General features: G+C 37.0%; 1 protein-coding gene across 7 annotated transcripts in view; it reads left to right on the top strand.

Annotated features, from left to right (window-relative positions):
- The window catches only part of SYNE1 (spectrin repeat containing nuclear envelope protein 1), a 287,050-nt gene that overhangs the window by 131,803 nt on the left and 132,106 nt on the right, over positions 1-23,141 (top strand). For 6 of the 7 annotated variants that reach the window (XM_061988999.1, XM_061989000.1, XM_061988996.1 and 3 more), the window contains 14 exons: positions 822-1,131; positions 3,692-3,856; positions 4,843-5,199; positions 8,628-8,764; positions 9,689-9,866; positions 11,927-12,109; positions 14,278-14,421; positions 17,305-17,469; positions 18,590-18,762; positions 19,358-19,511; positions 19,622-19,765; positions 20,326-20,490; positions 21,779-22,096; positions 22,811-22,966. In XM_061988999.1, coding sequence (XP_061844983.1) covers positions 822-1,131; positions 3,692-3,856; positions 4,843-5,199; positions 8,628-8,764; positions 9,689-9,866; positions 11,927-12,109; positions 14,278-14,421; positions 17,305-17,469; positions 18,590-18,762; positions 19,358-19,511; positions 19,622-19,765; positions 20,326-20,490; positions 21,779-22,096; positions 22,811-22,966 — 2,749 coding nt within the window. Of the gene's footprint in view, positions 1-821; positions 1,132-3,691; positions 3,857-4,842; positions 5,200-8,627; positions 8,765-9,688; positions 9,867-11,926; positions 12,110-14,277; positions 14,422-14,753; positions 14,910-17,304; positions 17,470-18,589; positions 18,763-19,357; positions 19,512-19,621; positions 19,766-20,325; positions 20,491-21,778; positions 22,097-22,810; positions 22,967-23,141 lie in introns of all 7 variants that reach the window. The other variant, XM_061989002.1, reaches the window with a different exon arrangement.

The raw sequence follows: 23,141 nt of genomic DNA, 5'->3' as shown, positions 1-23,141 counted from the left end.
GGAGAGGTCATAGGTCTGTATTTTAGACAATCGGGGTGCTGGGATATCTGGGTCCCAAATTACAGCTGTCAAAAGTGGGAGCCATGATAAGGGTAAATTGAAGTTTTTCAATTGAAAGTGGTGCCACTTTCACTTTTATTACTAAAATTGTAATACAATAGTATATTAAAAAAATTATAATGATCTGCCTTTAAGATATCACTCTAATTTCACCCAATTTCTGTCATTAAATTTTATTTATATAAGATCAGACCATTACATTTTTAATCCTTACTACACTCTTGTCCATCATTAAATCCAGGGGAATGACAATTTACATTCCTCAATGTGAATCTCGCAGAAATATCGTGATCTGCTAGAAAGAGGAAAACATAACAGAATATTTCTTATAAATTGTAAATCAGACTATATATGATGAACTTGTTCAAAATTTGCCAGAATATCTCTTAATTGCTAATAATTTCATTGTATTGCTCTGACCATAAAGAGCTCCAATAATGCTTTGTGTTTTATTTTGCTGAGCAGACTCTGAAATGTGCTTCTCATTAGTCTGAGACAGACATTTGCTCATGCAACCTGTAATAGAGAAGCAGTTATATTAGGTTATTTGTAGTAGCCCAAAACCCACAGGAATTGTAGAATAACATGAATGTAAATTGACACAGAAAACTAATGCTAAAGATAGAGGAAAAAGCATATTCTAAACATACTACACATGGCCATAGATAGTGTAACAATAAAGGTATAAGAAGGCTTTTTTGTTGTTTTTCGTACTATTCAAAAGTTCTCATGTGTACTCTTTGTGTTTCTTTTCACGTAAGTTGCCTAGATTCTGTCATTAGCCAGTGGAATGAATATCTGGAAAGGAAAAACCAGCTGGAACAGTGGTTAGACAAATTGGATCACAAAGTGGGCCAGCCTTTAGAACCACAGATTGGTCTGAAGGAAAAGTTTGCTTTGCTGGACCACTTCCAGGCTATTGTTTCTGAGATAGAGGATCACTCTGGTGATTTACAGCAACTCATTGAAAAGGCTGTGGAACTGTATGAAAAAACAAACGATGATTCTTTTGGAGAAGCAGCTCAAGAAGAACTAAAAACACAGTTTAATGACATCACAACTGTAGCTAAGGTAAGATAAAGGCAAAGATCTCTATTTCAAGAAAGTTAAATGTTTAGACATCTGTATAAGTAGCTCAAACTTTAATTTTCATAATTTTTTTGTAACTATAATATTAACTTTAGTCTTTGACTAATCTTGCTTTTGTTATGGCGGAGAAATAACAAAAAAGTTGGATATAGTTTACTAAAATTCACTGGAATGAAAAAAAGTATTGGGAATTGAAATTGGTATGGTTAGGATATTTGAAAAGTGAAGGCCATATATTTTATTCCTAGTTTTATATATACAATAATATTTGTGATATTTTTACAGATTTACTTGCATCTAGTTCTTTTACTCCTAATGCTTCTTTTTTAACCTAGAAAGAGAAGAATGAAATGCCTTCCTAAGCAGAAAACTTATTGTCAGAAAGAGAAATCTTATTGGCAGAAAGATATTTGCCCATATTTTGTGGTGTTTCAGCCACTAAGCATTGTACATACTGTACAGGTGTTCTGTTTGCTTTCTAGGAAAATATGTGAGCTCACTGTCACCTTCTGACAACCAGATCATGACAGTGACACTAGCTCTGAGCTAAAGTCTCCACCTTTTCAGCTAACAGGAAAGTTTACATCAGGAAGAAGCCCCATAGTATCAGGTTCATGTGAGACTGAAGTAAACACTGTATTTAAATTCTGTAATAACTATAATAATTATAATTCAATAATCTGATAGAAGTGTAATTCAGGTTTTCATATATTAAGAATAGTGCTGATGGCCTGTGGATAATTCATCTGTAGTGCATATAAAAAGAGTACCAAAGTAAAAGAGTAGTGGAAGATTTAAAAAATAATCTGTTAGGAAAAATGTTAAATCTAGGGCATATGAATTCTATAATTACCATCTATTGAAACAATCTTTTCTTTTTATGATGCACTTTTTCTCTCTTATTTTACTAGAAATAATATGCTATGAATCTGATTTCTAGACAATCAATGCAGTCACATCCTCATATAGCTCTGCTTCCTTCAGCAAAGTTAATCCTGGAGCAATACAAAGATTACTGACTCAATACAACAGTTTTAAACTTCTGTGAAAAGAATATCAATAAGTGAGCATGGAAGTGTTCTCCTAAATCAATATGCATCAATAAATTTAATTTCTTAGGCAAGAAAGACAGCTGTGCAGTCTTTCCCTTGGGAGAGAACAGTATCAACTGCATCTGGTAGAAGTCATTTCCACTGGAAGAGAGCAACTAAACTTGCACTTTGCCTCCACTGTCCCCTCTACTGGTGCTGTATTTTGGTGTGAGCAACATAGACAGGGGTATATGGTTGCCTTTCCTGCAGTTCTTTTGCTTCCCTAGGAAGCAATCTATTGTGCTCAAAGTGCATATGGACATTTTCTTACTCTCTTGTTGTATAAAATGCACTAAGATGTAAAAACAGTGACAATTTCTTTCAGGTCATCTTTATTCAGCTAGTAACTGTCCCTTGTCCATTTGGTCTGAAACATTCTGAGAAATTATGGTGATTATTTTCAGAGAGAACAGTAAGGTTTATTAATCTAACATCATCTTTAAAACATTAGTTGAACATTGAGTTCTTCAAAGTTAAAAATAACTGCAATTTAATTAATAAGTGATTTAGTTTGAAACTGGTTTAAGAACACTTAGGTCTAGATTAGAGTATCCACACAGGCGTTAAAAAACCAATTTTATTAGCTTGGTTCACTTTTGGTTAGTTTTGATGATAAACATTTGTGAGTGTTAGCTCACTAGAATATAGCAACAAAGCTACTCAGTTAAATCTACACCAGCACACTATTTCACCTGTTAGTTAGGTAAAATGGCTCCACTTCAAGCTTATATTAAAAGGCTCAGATGTTGCCAGGAAACTGTTGTATGTCTGTGTCCAGGGCTGCAAGGTAGGTGGCTGGGGACAGCTACCAGTTCTGAACTGATTGCTATCAGTTTCAGCACCATAATGACCTTTTGCACTTTTGAACAGCAGAAGTCCTCCTTTGTGTTCTTCCTATGGGATATCTCACAGAATCACAGAATCTTAAGGTTTGGAAGGAACCTCGAAAGATTATCTAGTCCAACCCCTCTTCCACAGCAGGATCTCTGTGACTTTGCTTAGCATTTATAAGGACTTGGTGCTTGTAAATAAGAGTTATGTTTCTGGCAGCATGCTGCCCCCTGGGAGGACTCATGGGTGATCTGCCAGACCCTCTCTGGGGCATATTAGAGAAAGCATGCTGGAGTTGCATAGCTGAAGCTTTGAGATCTATGAAACAATACATTTTGCATTAAAGGATGTGTTGAAGTACACTTTTGCATACAATTTCAGAGGCTTTTTCATCTTTTGCTCTGGCAGAACATGCCTGTACAGACCAACCTGAATCAGACCGTGTACAGTGCAGCACTGTATTCTGCTGCTATAATGCAGTTCTCTATTAAGCATTCAAATGCGTGCTACAGAGTCAGACTAGCACTCTATACCACGCATACTTAAAGCCAGGACAGCATTTAAGCATTTTAATGGTCTTTTCTGGTTTTTGGTTGTTTTTTTTTTCATCTAAATTATAGGACAAAATGAGGAAAGTGGAAGATATTGTGAAGGATCATTTGCTATACCTTGATGCTGTGCATGAATTCACAGACTGGCTTCATTCTGCAAAGGAAGAGCTGCACCGCTGGTCAGATGCATCTGGAGATACATCAACTATACAGAAAAAGCTGGCCAAAATCAATGTAAGTTAAATTAGCTCTCATGATTTCATCTGTGATTCAGACTAAATGCTCTAAAATATGTAAGGGCCAAAACATTGTAGGATCTAGCTCTTCAAATCACTATTTGAAATAGTGATTAAATTTCAATGAGCTGAAAGTGAGCTTTATAAGCCATGTTTTGGTTTTGTCCCCCTTCCCATATTGAACTGAGCACAGTTAGGCCTGAGTTAGTCACAGCACACATGGAAACCATTTGCAAGAGAGGAAGCAGCATTTTACTCCATTTCTAAACACGGGTGGGCCAATGAACAGACTAATAGATGAGGATTCAGGATACCTGAGATGGAATCACAGATTCATTGTACCCTCTTGGATAGTATCCCTTGTGCTCAAACTCCCCATGTATAAAATGGGGAAGGGAGGAGGTAGTAGTTTCTAGCTTGTAAGACTAACAAGAGAATAAATAACATTCCTCTAGCATTCAACATTTGGGATGATATTTATATTCTTCAGCTTCTTACACAGAAAATTCCCAAGATTCCCTTGTAGCATGAGTGAGATTACAACAGGACACTGTAGAAATAATTCACTTTTTTGGGGGCAGGGGAGATAAAAAAAGAGACATGTGCAACCAATTATGGCAGATCACGGGTAGGCTGTAAAATGCCTTTTCTGAGCAGCACAGTTATCTTCTTAAAACTGCCATGAGCAGCTACATACAAGTGTTTCTTATCTAAACGATCGAAACAAATGTATTGTTTCCCGCATCTTAAGCTAACAAATACTTTCATTACCGAAAGTTCTTTCTCCCTTGCGCTTATGCAAGTTTCAGAATCGCCGCTGTTTGATCGATGTCGAGCCCGCAGGGACCCGCACTCTCCCGGCCGGGCTTTGCTCCCTCCCGGCTCGGGCGGCGTTTGGCGGCCCGGCTGCCCTCGGCACTGCCGCCGCCCCCGCTTCCCGGCGGTGGCGGCTCTGCGGGTTACCATGGCAATGTCGCCTTGCAGGAGCTGATGGAGTCCCGCCAGATCGGGGCGGGCCGCCTCGGCCGAGTGGAGACGCTGGCCCCCGGCGCGAAGCGCGGCACGGCTGCCGCCGGCTGCCAGGTGCTGACGGCCGAGATGGAGGCCCTGCGGTCGGACTGGAAGCAGTGGGAAGAGAGCGCCGTCCGGAGCCAGCATGGCCTGCGGGACGTGCTGAGCCAGAGGGCCGTGTCCGAGCAGGAGTTCGCAGCGCAGGCTGCGCAGCTGGAGGAGGCCGCGCGGCGGTTCGGCGGGCTGCTGGCCGCCTGGTCGCAGAGCCTCGCCCCTCTCGACGGCCGGCACACCGACGCCGAGGTCGTGGAAAGCTGGCGCAAGGAGAAAGTAAGGTCACACTTCTTTTCCTAGCAGCTTCTCGGTCGTACATGTGGGCAGAAGGCTTATGCCAAGTGAGCCCATCAAGTAGAAAATACTGAAGTGCACTCGTGAATAATATTCCTGTGAGATCCCAGCTTTACAAACTTTTATTTTTCTAACCGTAACTGTAGCAACCGGTGTTTACAGAAGACATTTCTATCCTTGGCTTCTGCTGCATAAGGCTAAGCAAATGCTGCCTGTATCTGAGATGTTAACACACGGCTTGCTTCTGAGAGTGAACAGGAGCTGGCACAGCAGCTCCGAGCTGCTTTCCCAAGTTGCTCAGTCTTTCAGGCTGGAGTGGCACTTGATCCGGGAAATGAGAAGCATTTCTTAAAAGCCATACAGTTGCTGGAGCCATTTCTTGCTCTTAATTTGTCAGGAGTGTATTGATTTCTTGAAATATCCTCTACGTTATGCACATTGAGGTCTTGTCTGGTATTTAAGGAAGTTGTGCTGGAAACCGGTACACCGGCTAATTGCTTTGCTGTGGAATGCATTGGAATTTAGAGAAATAGAGAAGTTATGTCTGTTGCTGATTGTTCTTTAACCAAAAATTCCACATGTATGTACTGTGCACACACACTATATATATATATATATATATATATACTCACAACAATCAAGATGCATATTTGTATGTGTCTTGCCTACTGTGAATCACAGATATTGAGAAAAGATACAGAGTATTTCCCTTTCAGGGTACTGTTGCAATTAAGTAATTTCAGTAAAGGATGAGAGCTTTGTGTTGCCTGCTTTCTGAGCCCTTAACTGAAGAAATACTAAAAAAACCTAGAATGTCTTCTCTGGAACTGATAGTATACATCTCCTCCTCGAATATCTGTGCCAAGTTGTCTCTGTGGCTTCCTCAGGCTTTCCCTGACACAGATTTCTGGAGCCTGTTTGAGTGCCAGTACATGTCCGTAGGAGTAACAAAGCTGACATTACATTGGAGCAAATGATGGTACAAATATGCTAAGTCTGCCATCATTATATTTTTTTTTCAAAGGAAAGGAATACATGGAATTGTCATAAACATACAGCAACAATTATCAGAGATTTTTTTTATTTTGTAAATGGAGAAGTATTAAATTCAAAGTATATTGCTTTTCTTAGTGGTATATATACTGTGTATGTACTGTAGCTCTGTGTAAAACCATTTTATTTAGATTAGACAGTTGTAATCTTTGACTAAGGATGAAAATGCAGAGGAATCTAAAGACGTACTATGCATAGCCTTATGTAATTTTTATATAAAGGAAATGTGACAGTAATCCTTCTGTTTCTGGACCCCAGGGATAGGTCCTATTGTGAACATAAAATAGCACTGCAACTTTCCATTTTCATTGTCTCCCAGTGATTCTGTTGCCATGTAAGCCAAGGCCACAAATTAAAAATGTGTTTCCTAACTCTGAGAATTAGCAAGCTCATTCTATTATACTCTTAGCTCAAGCTCTGTTCCTTAAAACGTGTGAAACATACGAACAGCAGATCTTGAACTTGGAATTCAACAAATTATTTTAGGGTCTGTCAGATTAAAAATTAAATCCAAGTGGCTGCAACAGACTGAAGAATTCCTTAGTTAAAAGTACCTTGTTTTTTCAGGTTATCGTTCCAGTTTGTTAATAGGTTATGCCTAAGGCTCTGTGTCAACAGAATAATCTGTTAGTGTTTATTGACATGTGTTATTTCAAACTGAAAAATTAACATTGAAAACAGACAGTTCTAGCCCACTGCTACTCTTAGGACATGTTTTCTTTACCGAAAAGTACCCCCAGTTCTGCTAGGATTTCATTATGGTGAAATCCTGCTCTACACAATTTGTGACATCCTGTGTTTAAGTAATGGCCATTGTGTTGTTATTCCTAATGCTTTCAAAACAAAGCCCTGTGTGTAGTTTAACAGAACCTAAGATAAACGAAAAGCAGTTAGTTTACATTTTTTTTTCTAAGGGTCATTGCCAATTCATAACAACCTAATTAAAATGTTACTTTATATGACATTGAAATAAGCTAGTAGTCTGACTATTTCAAGTATCTTTTAATTATAGTGGAGATTTCTGGCGTGTGCATGGCTTGAAGCAGATAAAGTCTGCAATACAAGCATGAATAATGTAAATCAGAGTCCTGAAAATGTGCTCTAGCAACATATTTCTTCATATTCACAACAATAAATGACAATCCATATACACAGTACAACTGAAATGTCTCTAGACTTAGTTTTACAGGGCTCCCCTGTGATCTATAAATACAAGCAAATTTCAGTAATGTTAATATAATCAAGCTGTGATTATGGTCTAAACCAGTGTTATTCATAGCCAATGCATGCCTGTAGTTTTGTTTTTTTCAATATGAATTGGTTTGGTTTTTCTTCCTAGCAGTTTAGGTACTACCAAGAACCAACGTATATGTCTTGGGTTTTGTGTGGTTGTGTTTTTTTAAACAACAACCTTAAAAATTAATTGTCTTAAAAATTAATTGTTCTTCAGACTTTTTCAGGAAAAGGGATATAAAGCCACCACAAAGTTGCTGGTGGGCAGCAGACGCAATATATGTTTTTTCTAGATTCGCACTTTGATTTTAGCTGAACTATTCTATATGGTACAAACACTCTGGCCTGCCTGAGCTGTAGAACCTCTGCTGTGATGAATGCAACTAGCTAGAAGATTGTCCTTTCTCCCTGGTAGTTTAAGAGGAATGCATTAAGAGTTAGATTCTAGTGAGATGAGGAGCGAAGTGTGCACTGCTCAAGCTGTTGGAGTACCTGATGGGATTCTGCAGTGGAGATGCTATGGAAGTCATCAAGGACCGTTTTGTTGGAGTGATTAGCACACCTCTAGCAGTGACATAAGATAAGCCAACAAAAAGCTTTTTTGGCTTAGCTGTCTCCAAAGTTTTGGAATACAGTACAGCAGTGACAGACGGTAACCCATTTACTCTCAACAAGATTGTGAGCAGCTGTACTTTTACATTATGAAGCCTTCTGCGAAAGAGTTGAAGCTGTTAAAAACTTTGCACAGAAATTAATCTTTCAGATACAGCTTGAAAGAGTTTTTATTGAGCATGCTAAACTCAAGCCAACAGGTTAATTATATTTATATAAGCATATATTATTTACTATTCCTTAATCTTATGTTCTTTTTTATATATACAGCTAACTGAAAATACCATAGCTCATTTATTAAAATGAAATGTGTCTCAAACTGTTCTTTGAGAATATTTCAAACTGAGAAGGTTGAGTCTCTAGAAGTTCATAATTTCAAATAAGCTTCTATATGTTTGACTGCTAATATGTTCTTGAAAGTGAACATGGGTAGATCATAAATTAATTTAAATTCTGATAATTTTTTATTACCTTTTTAAAAATTACAAATTTTGTTTGTTTTGTTTTAACAGGAAACACTGGATGCTCTGGTGAAGTCTGAACACATGACAGATGAGATCAAAACTCAGTTAAATGATCTCTGTAGATTTTCCAGGGATTTGAGTACTCATTCTTCAAAGGTATCAGGGTTGATTAAGGAGTATAACAGGTACATAATCACCTTGTTTGTAGTTAATCAGTCCCATGTGTGGGTGTGAGCTTGCCTTTTAGGGAACCATTAATTAGAATTTTAGAGTTAGAAACAGACATAGTCAATGATTAGAATCGTTATTTCGATTTTTATTCCAATAGAGTTTGGAAAAAATAGCAATTTGGTTTTTCTTTTTTCTAAAAGACAATGTATGCCATTAAACTCATCTGAAACTAATGTATACCCAGACCTGACCTGTTAGATGAAGAAATCCTTGTAAGAAACTGTGAGGTAGCACTATGGTTTATTTGAAGGATGAACAAGCTATATGAGCTATTTAAGATGTTTTTCTTAATTACTCTTCTTTGACTAACTGGTTACTTGAACAGGGGAGCTAGCATTTGGTTGCTTTCTTGCTTTCTCTCAGGTCACTCTAGTTAATTTACTTGAGAGTGTAACACCTGTATTTCAGATGCAAAATTATTTTGTTTCATCCAGGGGCATATAGCTTTTGGCTTCAGTCTCTGCAGAAGATGGGCGTGATGACCCAGATTAATCACCTCAAAGATTAGGAATTTTGCTGAGCCATAGAAATTAGGATTCTAATCACTGTAGTTCCTCATCCAGTGCTATCCCTTGAGCAAGAAAGGGCTTGCAGAAACTATTTGTACTTAGGTGAGCTGAGTCACTCTGTGGCAACACACCTGTCATATCTGTGATAGTTATGTCCCAGTTTACATGCCTCATTTTTAAGGAACTGAAAGCTTCCAGTGTATTCCTGGTGCCTCAGTGACATGCTTAAATTTGGTAGGAGAGGAATGCAGGTTATCTCAACTTTACCATTTTGTTATAGAGAACTAAGTAATAGCTTTGTCACTTAACAGAGTCTTGTCTTTCTTCCCTCCCTCGCTCTCTTCTGCTCCCCTGATATGATAAACCCAGCCTCTGCCTGCAAGCTTCAAAAGGATGTCAGAGCAAAGAACAGATCTTGCAGCAAAGATTTCGGACAGCTTTCAGGGATTTCCAGCAGTGGCTAGTCAATGCAAAAGTCACCACAGCCAAATGTTTTGATGTACCTCAAAATATCAGTGAAGCTTCAGCAAGTCTGCAGAAAATTCAGGTAAATACAGCAGTAAAATATTAGTCTAAAGGGGACCTGATCAGTTTCAAATACAGCTCAGATTAAATTGTTTGGTTAATTACTGTTTTTTGTTAGTGTTGTTATTGTAATTGTCAACAATATAGGTGACTAGTTGCAATGACATAAATGCTTATTTTTTTCTTTTTTAAGCTAGTTGGTTTAGTTTAATTATTGGGTTACAGTTTTTATGCAGCCATTGTTTCTTGTAGTTTTCTTTGTTTACTTTTTTTTTTTTTAAATAGGAGAAAAACTTTTGTCAACTAGGAAAATATTGTAAAAAATCTGAATGATACTAGAATTGGTACATAGTACCTGGAATTCTTTCAAAGTTATGCAAATATTTTTCCTCAGATATGAAAGTAAAGCCTTTATAGTGCAAGAACAGAGGAAAAACCTGTGGTGTGCGAGTAGGCATTTAACAAGTATATATTTTTCACTTAAAGCTAAAACAAGCTCCAACAACTCTGTGGAAAGGAAGGACAATGAAAATTTCATTTTAATAAAGCAAGTGAAAGAAATTGTTTTATTAATAGAATACAATATTAACTGAAAATAGCAAAATGAGAATTACATAATAAGACTATTAAATTTTCAATTATATGTTATTACAGAAGAAATTCATCACAATTTCTCAGAAAATACCAAAACCCAAAATAACTACTTCTTCCTTTTGGTAAATTCACTTTCCTATGCTTAGATGGTTTACTTCAAACCATAGACAATACTGTATTAATTTATTCAATATTTGACTACTTCAAAATGAGAATGTGTTTGGAGGAAATATCAGGAGAAAAAAAAGTCTTAGTTGCTTTTGACATTAAATAAAGCAGTTTTAGCAAGGTGGATTTTTTTTTCCAACAGTGCTAAGATATTTATTTACTTTATCACTGCAGCCCCTTCATAGAATAACACCTTACTTTGTTCTCATTCACCCTGAAAGCTGTTTTAAATAAAATAAACTCTTCTTTGTTTTCCGGTAACTGCTTTAGAACTTCCAGAAATGTCTTGTTTATACAAATGTCTTGTATAAACTTAAATTTTACTGCTTGTTAAAACTTAGTTATTTGTCTATTAACACATTAGACATCATTGTCACAAGGCAATCATATCTTTGATTTTAATATAGCCAGAACTTGAACCAAGTATCTCAATGCTAACAGACCTTCTGCATTCTCTACTAAGACCTCTAGTATAGCACAGAATCGGAACCTGGCTTAGGAATTTTTGTATCAAACTTTCTGAAAGTGAATGTAACCTTATGATTATATAAAACTATTACATGATTATATAAAATTTAGTGTATCTCATAATCACAGTATTAACAGTTTAAAACATTGATGCTTAAGACTGCTAAATTCCTTTGAGTCCCAAGTGCTCACAAAGTCTTTTAATAATTACAAGCACATTGGAATTTGAAAAGCTGGTTGTTTCCTTATGTTTTGGTATAATTCTTGCACATACATTTTTCCATGTGCTTCTTGCACACCAGCATTGTGTGACATTTTTATGCAGAAAAATACTTTCAAACAGGGAAGAGAAATTAAGGATGCAGAGTGAATAAATCACACATCTTAGACATTGCTCAGGGTCTAAGTGTCACGCTCTTTGGAAGTCCACAGTGGCTGTCATCTGTGGGCAAGATACGAGTCCTGTGTATGCCTCAGAGTGGGCTACTTCTGTTGTGCTAGGATACTGCTTGCTGGAAACTGCTGTCACTTTCTGTACTGTGAAGATTTTAAAAAGTATAATGCCCAACAAAATAACCAGTGATTGTCTCAGGAAATGTAGAATATATCAGTACTCCTGGAGTCTCAATATAAACATTGTTTAAACGCATGGCACTTCTGAATAAAGTAGCTTTTGTCCCTAAATCCCGTAAATGTGAACAATATTTAAAATGGAATGTATGAAAGATGAGTTAGCATGTTAATCAGAGGAAACACCGAGCTTTTATCCCTGTTACATTTTCTGAGAGCTTGCCATTGACCTTTACTGGGACCCAAAGTTTATCAATTACCTTCTTTTATTATTATTTTTAGGAATTCTTATCAGAAAGTGAGAATGGGCAGCAAAAACTGAACCTGGTAGCATCCAAAGGAGAACTGCTGTGCTCTGTTTTACCAAAAGAAAAGGCTAAAGTTATTCGGGACAAATCTACTACTGCTAAAGAAGATTGGAAAAATTTTATTACCACCCTCCACCAGAAGGAATCTGCATTGGAGGTATTGAACCAGTCACAGTGTGGACAGACTGGATCTAAATTTCCTCTTTGCTTTTTGTTTCAAACAGCAGTTTAGATTTTGCATATAGCTCTGTTTATAGTGTGACAGAACTAATAATAACAGTTTTCAATGAAACTCATTTTTTCATTTTTGTTTACTTGTATCTCTACAACCTGATTCTCCTTTATTTAAGTGGGAAGTTACATGCAGAAGTGTGTTATTCTGAGTGACTGAAGATAGCAATGACAAATTCACTAACGTGACTCTCATGTTTTCTGACACTGTTGCTGATTGAATAGTCTCAGTACAGTGGGTAAATGTTCTCTCTCTTATTGCAAACTAGTGAAATGTAATGATTTGTTTGAGCAACTTTTAAAATAAACTCCAGTGCCTTTCTCTGTTCAGAACTCACAATTCAACCAGCACAGAAGGTGAGTATCTTAAAAATACAAAAAAAATCTTTAATGTCATAGGTTTTAGGGTGAAAAGTTTTTAGCTATTCCCTGCATAGTGTAGGAAAACTGAAATTCCTAGTCATTCCTGTTTTAAACCAATGCTGCCTAGCCAACTGAGAAAAACTTTAAATGTACTTAATTCATCTCGTAGGAAAGCCTTTTAAAGAAAATTGTTGGGTAGCAAGGACTTACCTAACTTCAACTCAGAGCTGCCATGGAAAGAGTTCCTAGGAAAGGTTAATCTTTTTGAGCTGAGCCCTTTTCAGTCTCATAGGCTTGATTTTTCAATCTGATGTTTAAATGAAGTGATGAGGCTATAGCTAAAAAGAAAACTAAATCAGTTTGAGGGGAAAAAAAAATAACTAGGGCACAGGAACAATGCTGTTCAGGTTTCTATTCCATATGAATGATTTCAGATGCTCTTTTTTTAATCATGCAGAATAAGCTTACAAGAAAAATAGGCTGGCATTGAATGAAAGCCTACATATGCCTTTATGCACATGCACCAAATTTTGATACTAAAAAAGAGTATAGTCAGACATGATCTCCAGAACTGGATTGAACTTACTCATACCTCATCTAGGAATAGTGGCAACCTATTCAGGGAGGGGTCAGTATGAACGACTGCAGTCATTTGTTAGGTAACTCATATCCCAGATTAACCTTTCTTCAGACTATCTTAACTGTGTAAGTTACATTTACATTCAGTAAAGGCTTGTAAGATATGTAAAGCTTTCAGTTCTGAGGAAGTTTACTTCAGCCTCCCCTCAACTATATAGATGTGTCCTATGTTGTTATCTCTATTTTGCCTCTTAAAGAATTGCCCTCTCAGACTGTTGGTGGGATAGAAAGGAGCATAGATGATGTAATTTATTTGAAGATTTGTGTAGTACTTGGCTGCAACTGGATATTATTTTTGTGTGCTTCATGTGTATGTTGTGCATTAATGATTGTGTTGCCCAATGTTTTGCTAAGTGACAGGAGGTGGCAGAAAGAACAGAGACACCAATAGAAAGGTTAATTTTACTTTACTATCTACTTAAGAATGTTACAGAAAATAAGATAAACCATTCAGGTATAGCAATAACTTTATGACATTCTTATTCCTAAGCAACAAAAGCACAGGCAATGTAATGCACCCAATCATTACTACAGGAGAATAGCAATAGTGATTAAGAAAGATGCATCACCAGTTGCCCTATTGATACATTACTATCATCCAGACCCGTAGTCCCTGGGGTGCTCTAAGTGCAGCGGGGGTTTGGAGAGCCTTTCCCAGCAATTGGGAAGTCCAGTGTGGTGCATCCACCCACAGGTGAGACTACCAAAAAGTCGCTGTTTTATAGTCCAAACCCAGAAAGTCAGGATGACTTGCATTTTCTTCATGCAGAAGCATCTGGTGTATCATCCTCCAAACTGGATCCTGCCAAGTCTGGCCAGGACTTAAGAGAGGAACCCAAGGGAATATTTTTGATTTTATGTCTTTAAGCTTCATCTTCCTCAACTGATAAGTGGCTGCTGGTAGCTGCTAAAAAGTTGCTCCTGTTAACAAGTGCTGATGATGGCTGCTAAAAAGTTGCTAGTATTCAGCAAGTGCTATTTTACAGGATCTGTCTAGAGGCCAACTATTGTCTGAGGCCTGTTACCCAGACATTGGCATATCATATGCCCGTTGCAGTGGGACTGTTGATAGATTTGTGCATCCCTTCCCAGAACTTAAAGATCCAGATGAAGGACTTTGAATCAACGGCTGAGCCTCTGCAGCAGTGGCTGACCGCAACTGAGAAGACAGTACAAGGAAGTAGCAGTCGGCTCCATGATCTTCCTTCCAAGAGGAGAGAACAGCAAAAGTTGCAGGTGACTTCTTATAAACCTTTGTAACACAGCCTGACTTTCATGTCCCATCCTCCTGGCTTTGTTGATTCCTTACAAAAGCTTGATTGTTCTAGCATCCTGACTTCCAAATGAGATGAGAACTGGTTTCAGAGATTTCTGTTGATGATCCTGTTCCATCAAGTTTTGCATCTCCACACTTCTTATGACAAGCTGCTTCATTGCTATAGTTGTATGGTGTGCCTTTCTCAGCAAGCTTGCCATATGTCACTTCTGTTTTTCATGGGGCCTTCATACTTCTCTGTTTCTTGCTTTTTTGCACCCACTCTTAATATTACCGTGCTTGTGCTTTACAGTCTGTCCTTGAGGAAATAAGCTGCCACGAGCATCAGCTCAAGAGGCTAAAAGAGAAAGCTCAGCAGCTGTGGGAAGAGCAAGCTGTCAGCAAAAGCTTTATGCGCAGAGTATCTCAGTTGTCTTCTCAATATCTTACTCTAAGCAATTTGACAAAGGTAATACATCCAGTGTTATTTGCTTTTAAGCACTTCATTTGACGTATGTGAGGAAAAAGAAACACTGAACTATGAAACACTGCAGTTGTCTTGCTTGTCTGCTCTATGTTATGTCTCAGCTATCTTGTCTCTTACACTGGCTTTGAAAACTGAGAAGGACCTGGATAATTCCATGTACTGTCAAGAAAAGGAAATTGTGAATTATTTATTTTTTTTTTAATCTATTTTTTTAATGTATTTGGAGTAACAAGAAAACCCCATCTGGTCATACAACAATCAGTTTTGATTATTTCAAGCATTAAAGACATTTTAGTTTCATAAGTGACACCTGAAATAAATATTTTTCAAAACTTAGAAGAGGTTTGGTGCTGTTTTATTTTTAGAAAATCCAGAAAACAACAAAAAACAAAAACATTGCATCCTATAATGGTGATTAATTATTGACATTGTAAATATCTTCATCGAAAACTAATAGATTGTTCTTCTAAGAAATTACCTCTCAGGATGCTTTTGAATGTTCAAGAGGACGCATAGGCCAAACTTTGAAGCATCAGTCTAGGAACTGAGAGTTTAATCTAACTCTGTTTTTCTGAGTGGTGCTTGACACAGTAAACCATTTAAGAATTCTAGTATTTCTATGATATGGACAGATAAGAAGACCTTTGTATTAAAACTTTTATATTTCACAAAGTTCTAGTAATGAAGGAGGCTTGATATTGAATTAGAGATATAGTTACAACAGTAATGAGAATAATTAAGGATGTAAGAAATGTGTTAGAGGATAACAATTTAATTCAGGATGTATTTATGCTTGGGAAATTCCTGGTTTGTTAAATTTTACCTTTTTTTGTGGAAATAAAAATTATAAAGCATCTCTAGAGCTTACATATTTTGAAAGTGATTGTATACATCGCCATGATAAATTTTCATACATTTATAGAATCATAGAATGGTAGGATTGAAAAGGACCTTTAGAGATCATCTATCTAGTCTAACCCCCATGCTGAAGAAGGGTCACCTAGATAAGGTCACATAGGAAAATATCCAGGTGAGTCTTGAAGACCTCCAAGGAAGGAGACTCCACAACCCCTCTGGGCAGCCTGTGCCAGGGCTCCCTCACCTGAACAGTGAAATAGTTTTTTCTTATGTTTAAATGGAACTTTTTGTGTTCCAGCTTCATCCCATTACCCCTTGTCCTGTTGTTAGCTACTATAGAAAAAAGGGATGTCCCAACCTCCTGACACCCACCATTTAGATATTTGTAAATTTTAATAAGATCCCCCCTCAGTCTTCTCTCCTCCAGACTAAACAGCCCCAGTTCCTGCAATGTTTCCTCATATGAAAGATGTTTCAGTTCCCTGATCATCTTGGTGGCCTTGTGCTGGACTGTCTCCAGAAGTTCTGTTTCCCTCTTGAGCTGAGGAGCCCAGAACTGGACACAGGACTCCAGATGAGGCCTCACTAGGGCAGAGGAGAGGAGGAGAAGAACCTCCCTTGACCTGCTGGCCACACTTTTCTTGATGCATCCCAGGATGCCATTGGCGTTTTTGGCCACGAGGGTACATTCATGACTACAGCAAGAGAGAGGGAAAATATATGAGTTGCAAACTTTGGGTTATGTGGACAGAGCTTGTAGGAGATGTCAGGATGTGAAAAAGGAGCCTGAGGAAGAGGATACATATGATCCAGCCTATGAGAAGGAGTCTGAAATTCTTTGGATAGCCCTGGATTCTTGAGAAAGATCCCTCTCAGTAATTTCTTAGGCCTCTTTCACTGGCTTGACTTCAGTTCTCTGTCAGTATGAAATACATTCTGCTCTATATTCTTGTCTACCTCAGGCCTTTTGGCAATGTAACTTGAGCTTTTATTTTTTATTCATATGAATGTCAGTGATTTTTCAGAAGAATGGTTATACCAGTGGGTGTCATTGAGAAAAACAGGTCTTTCTTTCCCGAGTATCAACAAAGTAATGTTGCTGCAGTGACATAGCTTCAGAGGCTTAAATATATCTTTTACATTGACAGATTTCAGAAGTTAGCTTCAGTTGCTGCAATCCAATGGACTTTAGATGTGATTGCAGCAATGTTTTAAGAAAAAGTGAAACCAGAAAGTTTATCTACTTTGGATTTAGGAGACAATCAGATGAAGTGTTATATTAAAAAAACAACAAAAAAAAGTAATTTCTGAATTTTTCGTTTGTATATTATGTTTGGATAACTCGTTTCTATGTATGCAAAATTCATTCCATGCTCAAGTAAGTGTACCTGCAATGATCAATGTCTGAAGAGAATTTCTGAGTAGAGTTTATGAAACTCATTCTAAAGTCCATAAGTAGGTATGGGGAATAAGCAATCCTTTGAGTAGTTACTAGTACTAATTGCTCTATGAATTACAGGAGAAAGTTTCCAGGATGGATAGGGTGGTAGCAGAGCACCAACAGTTCTCGCACAGTATCAAGGACCTCCAGGAGTGGGTGGATGATGCAGTTCACATGCTGGATTCTTACTGTCATCCCACTGCCGACAAGAATGTTCTGGACAGCCGGATGTTAAAGCTAGAGGTATGGAAACAGAGTCCAAAACCTGCCCTTTTTACATCTACAAGAATGCAAAAATAGGATACTTAATGTTACCTGTTGCATACTATTGTAACGACAGTTGTCATACAGACACTGATTTTTAATTTATTCAAAACCAATGCTATAAAAAGAGGAAAGAGCTCATTATTAGTTTTCTCTTAGAAGGATATGGGGATCTTTATGTGGAAAACTGCATATATGCAAATTCTTAAAAAATGTAAAAGACGTTGTGTGGCTACTGAAGGAAGAAATAGGATATTCTTTTGTTAGTTTAATGTATTATTTCCTAGATCTTGCAGGTGATGTGGTTGACTCGGAATAGCTTTTCCTAGAATAGTTTGTTTTTAAAATGGTGACTACATTTAAGAAAATAGCATCTATTGATATCACTGCACAAAAGATGTTGAAGACCAATACTCGGAAAACAATACTTTTCATATTATTGATGTCTCAGATTTTGAGCTGTGTCCTCAAAATTATAAGATTTTATCAAAAAACAAGAGATTGTAGCAAAATACTAAAATTGTGTCTTGCCTTCTGTTCACTGAGTCTTTCATATTCATTCTTTCAGACTTTTCATGACTTTGTGTAGTGTTAGAAGCTCTTTGCAAACTGTGCAGCTCCAGGAGCTGAAGTCTCTAAGCTGACATTGCTGTTAGTCTACTAAGTTTATATGTTGGTACCTTTGTGTTGCAAATAATTGGTAGAGCTGTAGAATTCTATTTCAACCCTGTAAAAGAGCTTTGTTTTCTTGTTCTCTCTGTGAATGAATCCTCGTGTTTTCCATCTAAATTACATTTGCTTTGGAATGTCAGATTTTCCACTCAACACTGCCTTCTCTGGTACACTATAAGTACCTGCAGAGGTTCTGTGAAGACTTCCCTATCAACTAACCTTTTTTTTTTTTTCCTAATGTCTTAAACCTACCCTTTGAAAGTCACTTTTTCCTTGTGAAGCCCAGCTGTGAACCCCACTTATCTCTCTTCCATTTGACTGTTTCTACAAGCTACTAAGTTTGATCGGCTCATTTTCCAATAAAGCCAGTTAGTACATTCATGCCCAGTTAATGACAAAAGTAAAATAATACCTTCTCACTTTTTAGGGACTGCTAGCAGTGAAACAAGAAAAAGAAATTCAAATGAAAATGATTTTGGCAAGAGGAGAATCTGTGCTGCAAAATACTTCTCTGGAAGGAGTACCAGTGATTGAACAGCAGTTGCAAACCCTGAAGGACAGCTGGGCTTCTCTTCTATCTGCTTGTATCCAGTGCAAGAGGTAAAAAAGGGTATAAGGTTCTTAGAAATTAGAAGATCTTGTCACAGACATTAGTGGTTTATCTGTGAAGATCCTATCTGTTTTTCCACTTCCTATTATTTCACAGACAATACTGTAATTTCAGTGTACAGTAGTGATGCTCAAAGTGATAGAATACAGAAATATAGGGGGGAAAAAAATTCATTCTTTAGTGGAACATCACTAATTGCAAGTATTTCAATTTAAGACAGCAAAGGTAATTAAGCATTAGAATGCTGCAACTTTTGAATGTATGCAAAGGGACAGAAGATTTCTGGTTTTGGATCTTATGCTTTCAGTTGCATTTTATTTACTAAAGCTAGAACACATCATCTTGCTACAGAACTTACAGACTTCCTTAGTATTACAATTTTGAAGAACTGAATTTTTCTTTGTCAGCCAAACAGCAATCCTAGTTACAACCTGTAGTGTTTAAACAGCTCTGTCTTAGACTGCTTAACTTGTGATGTACCTTTCTTAGAAATACAATCTAGTATAATTGAATATAACCATATATCACTGCATAATAGCATATAAGCCTCCACTATCACAACAAATATGTATTTTTAAATTACAGTCAGCTGGAAGGAGCTCTCTCCAAATGGACGAGTTACCAGGATGATGTTCGACAGTTTTCCAGCTGGATGGATAAAGTAGAAGCAAGTATGAATGCTTCTGAAAGGCAATATGCTGAACTGAGGGAAAAAACAGCTGCCCTGAGCAAAGCAAAGGTATGTTTGCTTTACAACAAACCAGCAACAAGCCTATATCATAAGCAACAAAAAAAGACTGGTCTTGTTTTAATGCTGCCCATTCATAAATGTGTTCCCTTTTTTTGCAGCTACTCAGTGAAGAGGTGTTGAGTCACAGCAGCCTCTTGGAGACGATTGAAGTGAAAGGAAGTGGAATGGCTGAACATTATGTCACTCAGCTTGAACTCCAGGACCTTCAGGAGCGATATAAGTTCCTCAAAGACAGAACAAGGGTACAGTTTTTTCTTGATAGCAAGAAAAGTTTTTCTTAGCAACAAGTAAAAAGGAAAAGTACTTTCATTGATCATTTATTTTACAGTTAAATGAGGAATAAAAGTTTGGGTACATGTGTAATTTAATTAAACAGAAAGTTGTTAGGGTGGTTTATCAAATCTTTTCAGGAAGGTTCTAAAACTCTGAATCTAATAAACTCATTAAGTGAATAGGCTGGGGAATTAATGTCAAAAATCTCATAGGCTTTAGTGCAGATATGATTTTACCTATTGTTACTGAAAAGTGTTATTTAAACAGGATCCTAGATCAAAACTTTGAATCCCAGAAGTCACAAACTTCAGAATGTCTTCAGAGAGCATCTGTATCCCCAGATTTCCCCCTTTTCCTGTAATTGATTAAACCATCCTCAGAATACAAATACTTTCGAATTCTAGGAAAACTTTTCCCTTTGATGGAAGATTAGATTTTATGTTTTCTTGGTTTGATGATACACTAAGATATACCTATCTATATATATATGTATGTACACACACATATATGTAAATATTTTAACAAGCAGGAGGCAGTAACAAAAGCTGAAGGACTACTTAACTTACATCAAGAGTACCAAAGAAATCTGAAGGCCTTTGAAGTATGGCTGGAGAAGGAACAGGAAAAACTTGACTGTTCATCACATCTTGATGGTGATGCGCAGAAACAGGAGGCAACACTCCGAGACTTACAGGTACATAATGTGTAACATCCTAAGTGAAAATAAGATAAATAAATTCTACTTGTAAAAGAATAGAATAATATTAATTATCAGACCAGAATTGCAACTCTTTTTTTGTTCTTGAGAACAGACTGGAATTATGTTATATATAAGAACTTTGCTGCTCAAAAGCAGTTCCAGTAAAGAGTGGAAAAATTGTCACTCATTGCCATAAAGTGTTAGGCCTTGAATGAAATCTCCAGGCATACTGATGCCTTCTTGCAAGTACTGAATTTGATTTAGATGTTTGCCTATTTCTTCTGTACCTTGTGTTTCAAAATAATTATTTTCATTGGGTTTTCATCTTCTGCTGCTTACAGAGCAGATGCATCTACCTCCAGGCAGTTCCAGTCAAGTTCACTAGCTCCCATGGTGAACTGGGAAGATGGTTACTGAATCACTTAAGGGACAGTGGGGGGGGGGGAACCTATAGTACTTCACTAATTTCCCAAATAAGAGCTGATTTAAAATACTTTCATACCTGTTGTTGAATTAGCAAATGTCTATACTTGAGTTATGAACTATTTGTTACTTTATTCAAAACGCTGAGATGGTCTTTGTATGGACACGGACTCTGCATATGTTTTATTGTTATAATTTACTTTATAAAAGATAAATTTATTTTGAAACTCTTAACATATACTTTGAACAGAAACTAAGATGACACACAACTGTGTTTTGTTAAGGTAATTTCCTGGTTTTGTTTACTAATCATATTGAGTTCTAGTAAGCATGAAAACACCACACATGTCCAGAAAAAGTTATTATGATTTATTTTGAAATGATATCTGAAATGTGTAAAAATAAATAGGTTGGTTTATTTTAAAAGATAGAAGCCTCGCCTTGTTCCTTGTTTTAAACAGATTCAGTTTTAGAATCAATTTTACATTCTGTTTGCCACATTTTGAATTTAAAGCCGTGCTGAATGGGTTGCATCCATCTCATGCCAGCTCAGGCAGCTAATGTTTCAGAACTGATAAATTTAGCAGGATAGGAAATAATTTAATGCATGCTTTGTCAATAATTCTCTCCAATTCATTTGTCAATAACAGTGATAAACAGTTTGCTTTTTAAGTGAGCATGCCATCATAGATATTCTTACAGATAGTGTAATATGTGTTCAATCATAGATACCTAAAGAGAATATCTAAATAATATGAATTAACTGCTTTTATCTTAAGTAGAACCAGGACTTTGTTTGCCATATGTGAATGAAAACTGTTAATGTAGAGTATAATTATCTATAAATCTGCATTTACAGGAGCTGCAGGTCCACTGTGCAGAAGGACAAGCATTACTGAATGCTGCTGTCCATGCCAGAGAGGAGGTGATTCTCTGGGGCATTCCCCAGATAGAAGACCGAGCCCTGGAATCCTTACAGCAGGATTGGCGAGTTTACCAACACAGACTTTCTGAAGCAAGAAGCCAATTAAATGCCACTGTGAGCAGACTGAGATTAATGGAGAAAAAATCTCAAAAGGTTAATGACTGGCTAACAGACCTGGAGGAAAAAGTTGCTGTCAGGACTGGGAGGCAGTCTGGTAGAGCAACAAAGGAGATGCAGCTTCAACAAATGAAGGTAAAGAATTCAGTTCCTTAAACAAAGTACCACGTGAAATTTCTACATCAGTTACTGGTTGCACTGTGAAAACAATAGAAAACATTGCAATTTATTCTGGAATGGTGCCTAGCATGATGAGTCCAAGAGGTCTTTGTGCCTTTTGGGTCCAAGTTCTTCCATTTTTAATGGTAGAGATTTGGCTATACAATGTTGAAATTCCATAGGAGGATCTGAAAGGTGTAAATGAGGACAGATTGGACCTGGAGCGGTAAAGCGTTAATATGGTAACAAGAGTAAAATATGACTGACTGTGTTGTGAAGTCTCTCCATGTTGCTGTAATAATTCTCCCTTAGTCATTGCAAGGAGAAGACCTGGTTCTGAATAAACACAAAAGCAGAATTGAGGAGATTCAAGGTTACATTTTACAGACACCTTGAAAACTTTGAGTAATTTCTATAGGAAGCCCAGGTTGTATTTCTGTTATTATTTGGGAAGAAAAGTATTGACTCCATTCTAATGAAATGCCAAGCATATGGTATGATAAAACTTCTAGCATATTCATTACATTGACTTTCATCAGATTTTGGTTTGTTTTCCTACTGTAAATTCATGTTTATAACCATGTATTTGTTTTCCTTTTCAATGATTTCCTGACTTAGTTACAGATAAATTCCTGTTGAGTTTAAGATGTTTGAATCAATCTTATAAGCTTGATAATGTCTTTGTCATAGAAGTGGCATGAAGAAATTATGATCTACAAAGATGATGTGGAGGAAGTTGGAGTATTGGCTCAGCAAATACTGGAGGAAAGTGTGACTGCAAGTACAATGGGGAGCCAGGCGACGCAACTTACATCTCGCTACCAAACTCTTCTTCTTCATGTCTTGGTAAGTAATGAAAATTAATTCACTGTAACATCATAGGTTGTCATTTAAGAAGCAAATATAAACAGACGTTGTTAATTAGACTTTATCAGAGTTTATTTATTACTGTAGACTCAATAATATAATATTCACACACATACGTGTAGATTCCATTGAACTCAATGTATTAAAGAACCAT

This window comes from Colius striatus, chromosome 2 (assembly GCF_028858725.1).
Source record: "Colius striatus isolate bColStr4 chromosome 2, bColStr4.1.hap1, whole genome shotgun sequence".
Taxonomy (NCBI): Eukaryota; Metazoa; Chordata; class Aves; order Coliiformes; family Coliidae; genus Colius; species Colius striatus.
This window is presented reverse-complemented; position numbering and strand designations above follow the sequence as displayed.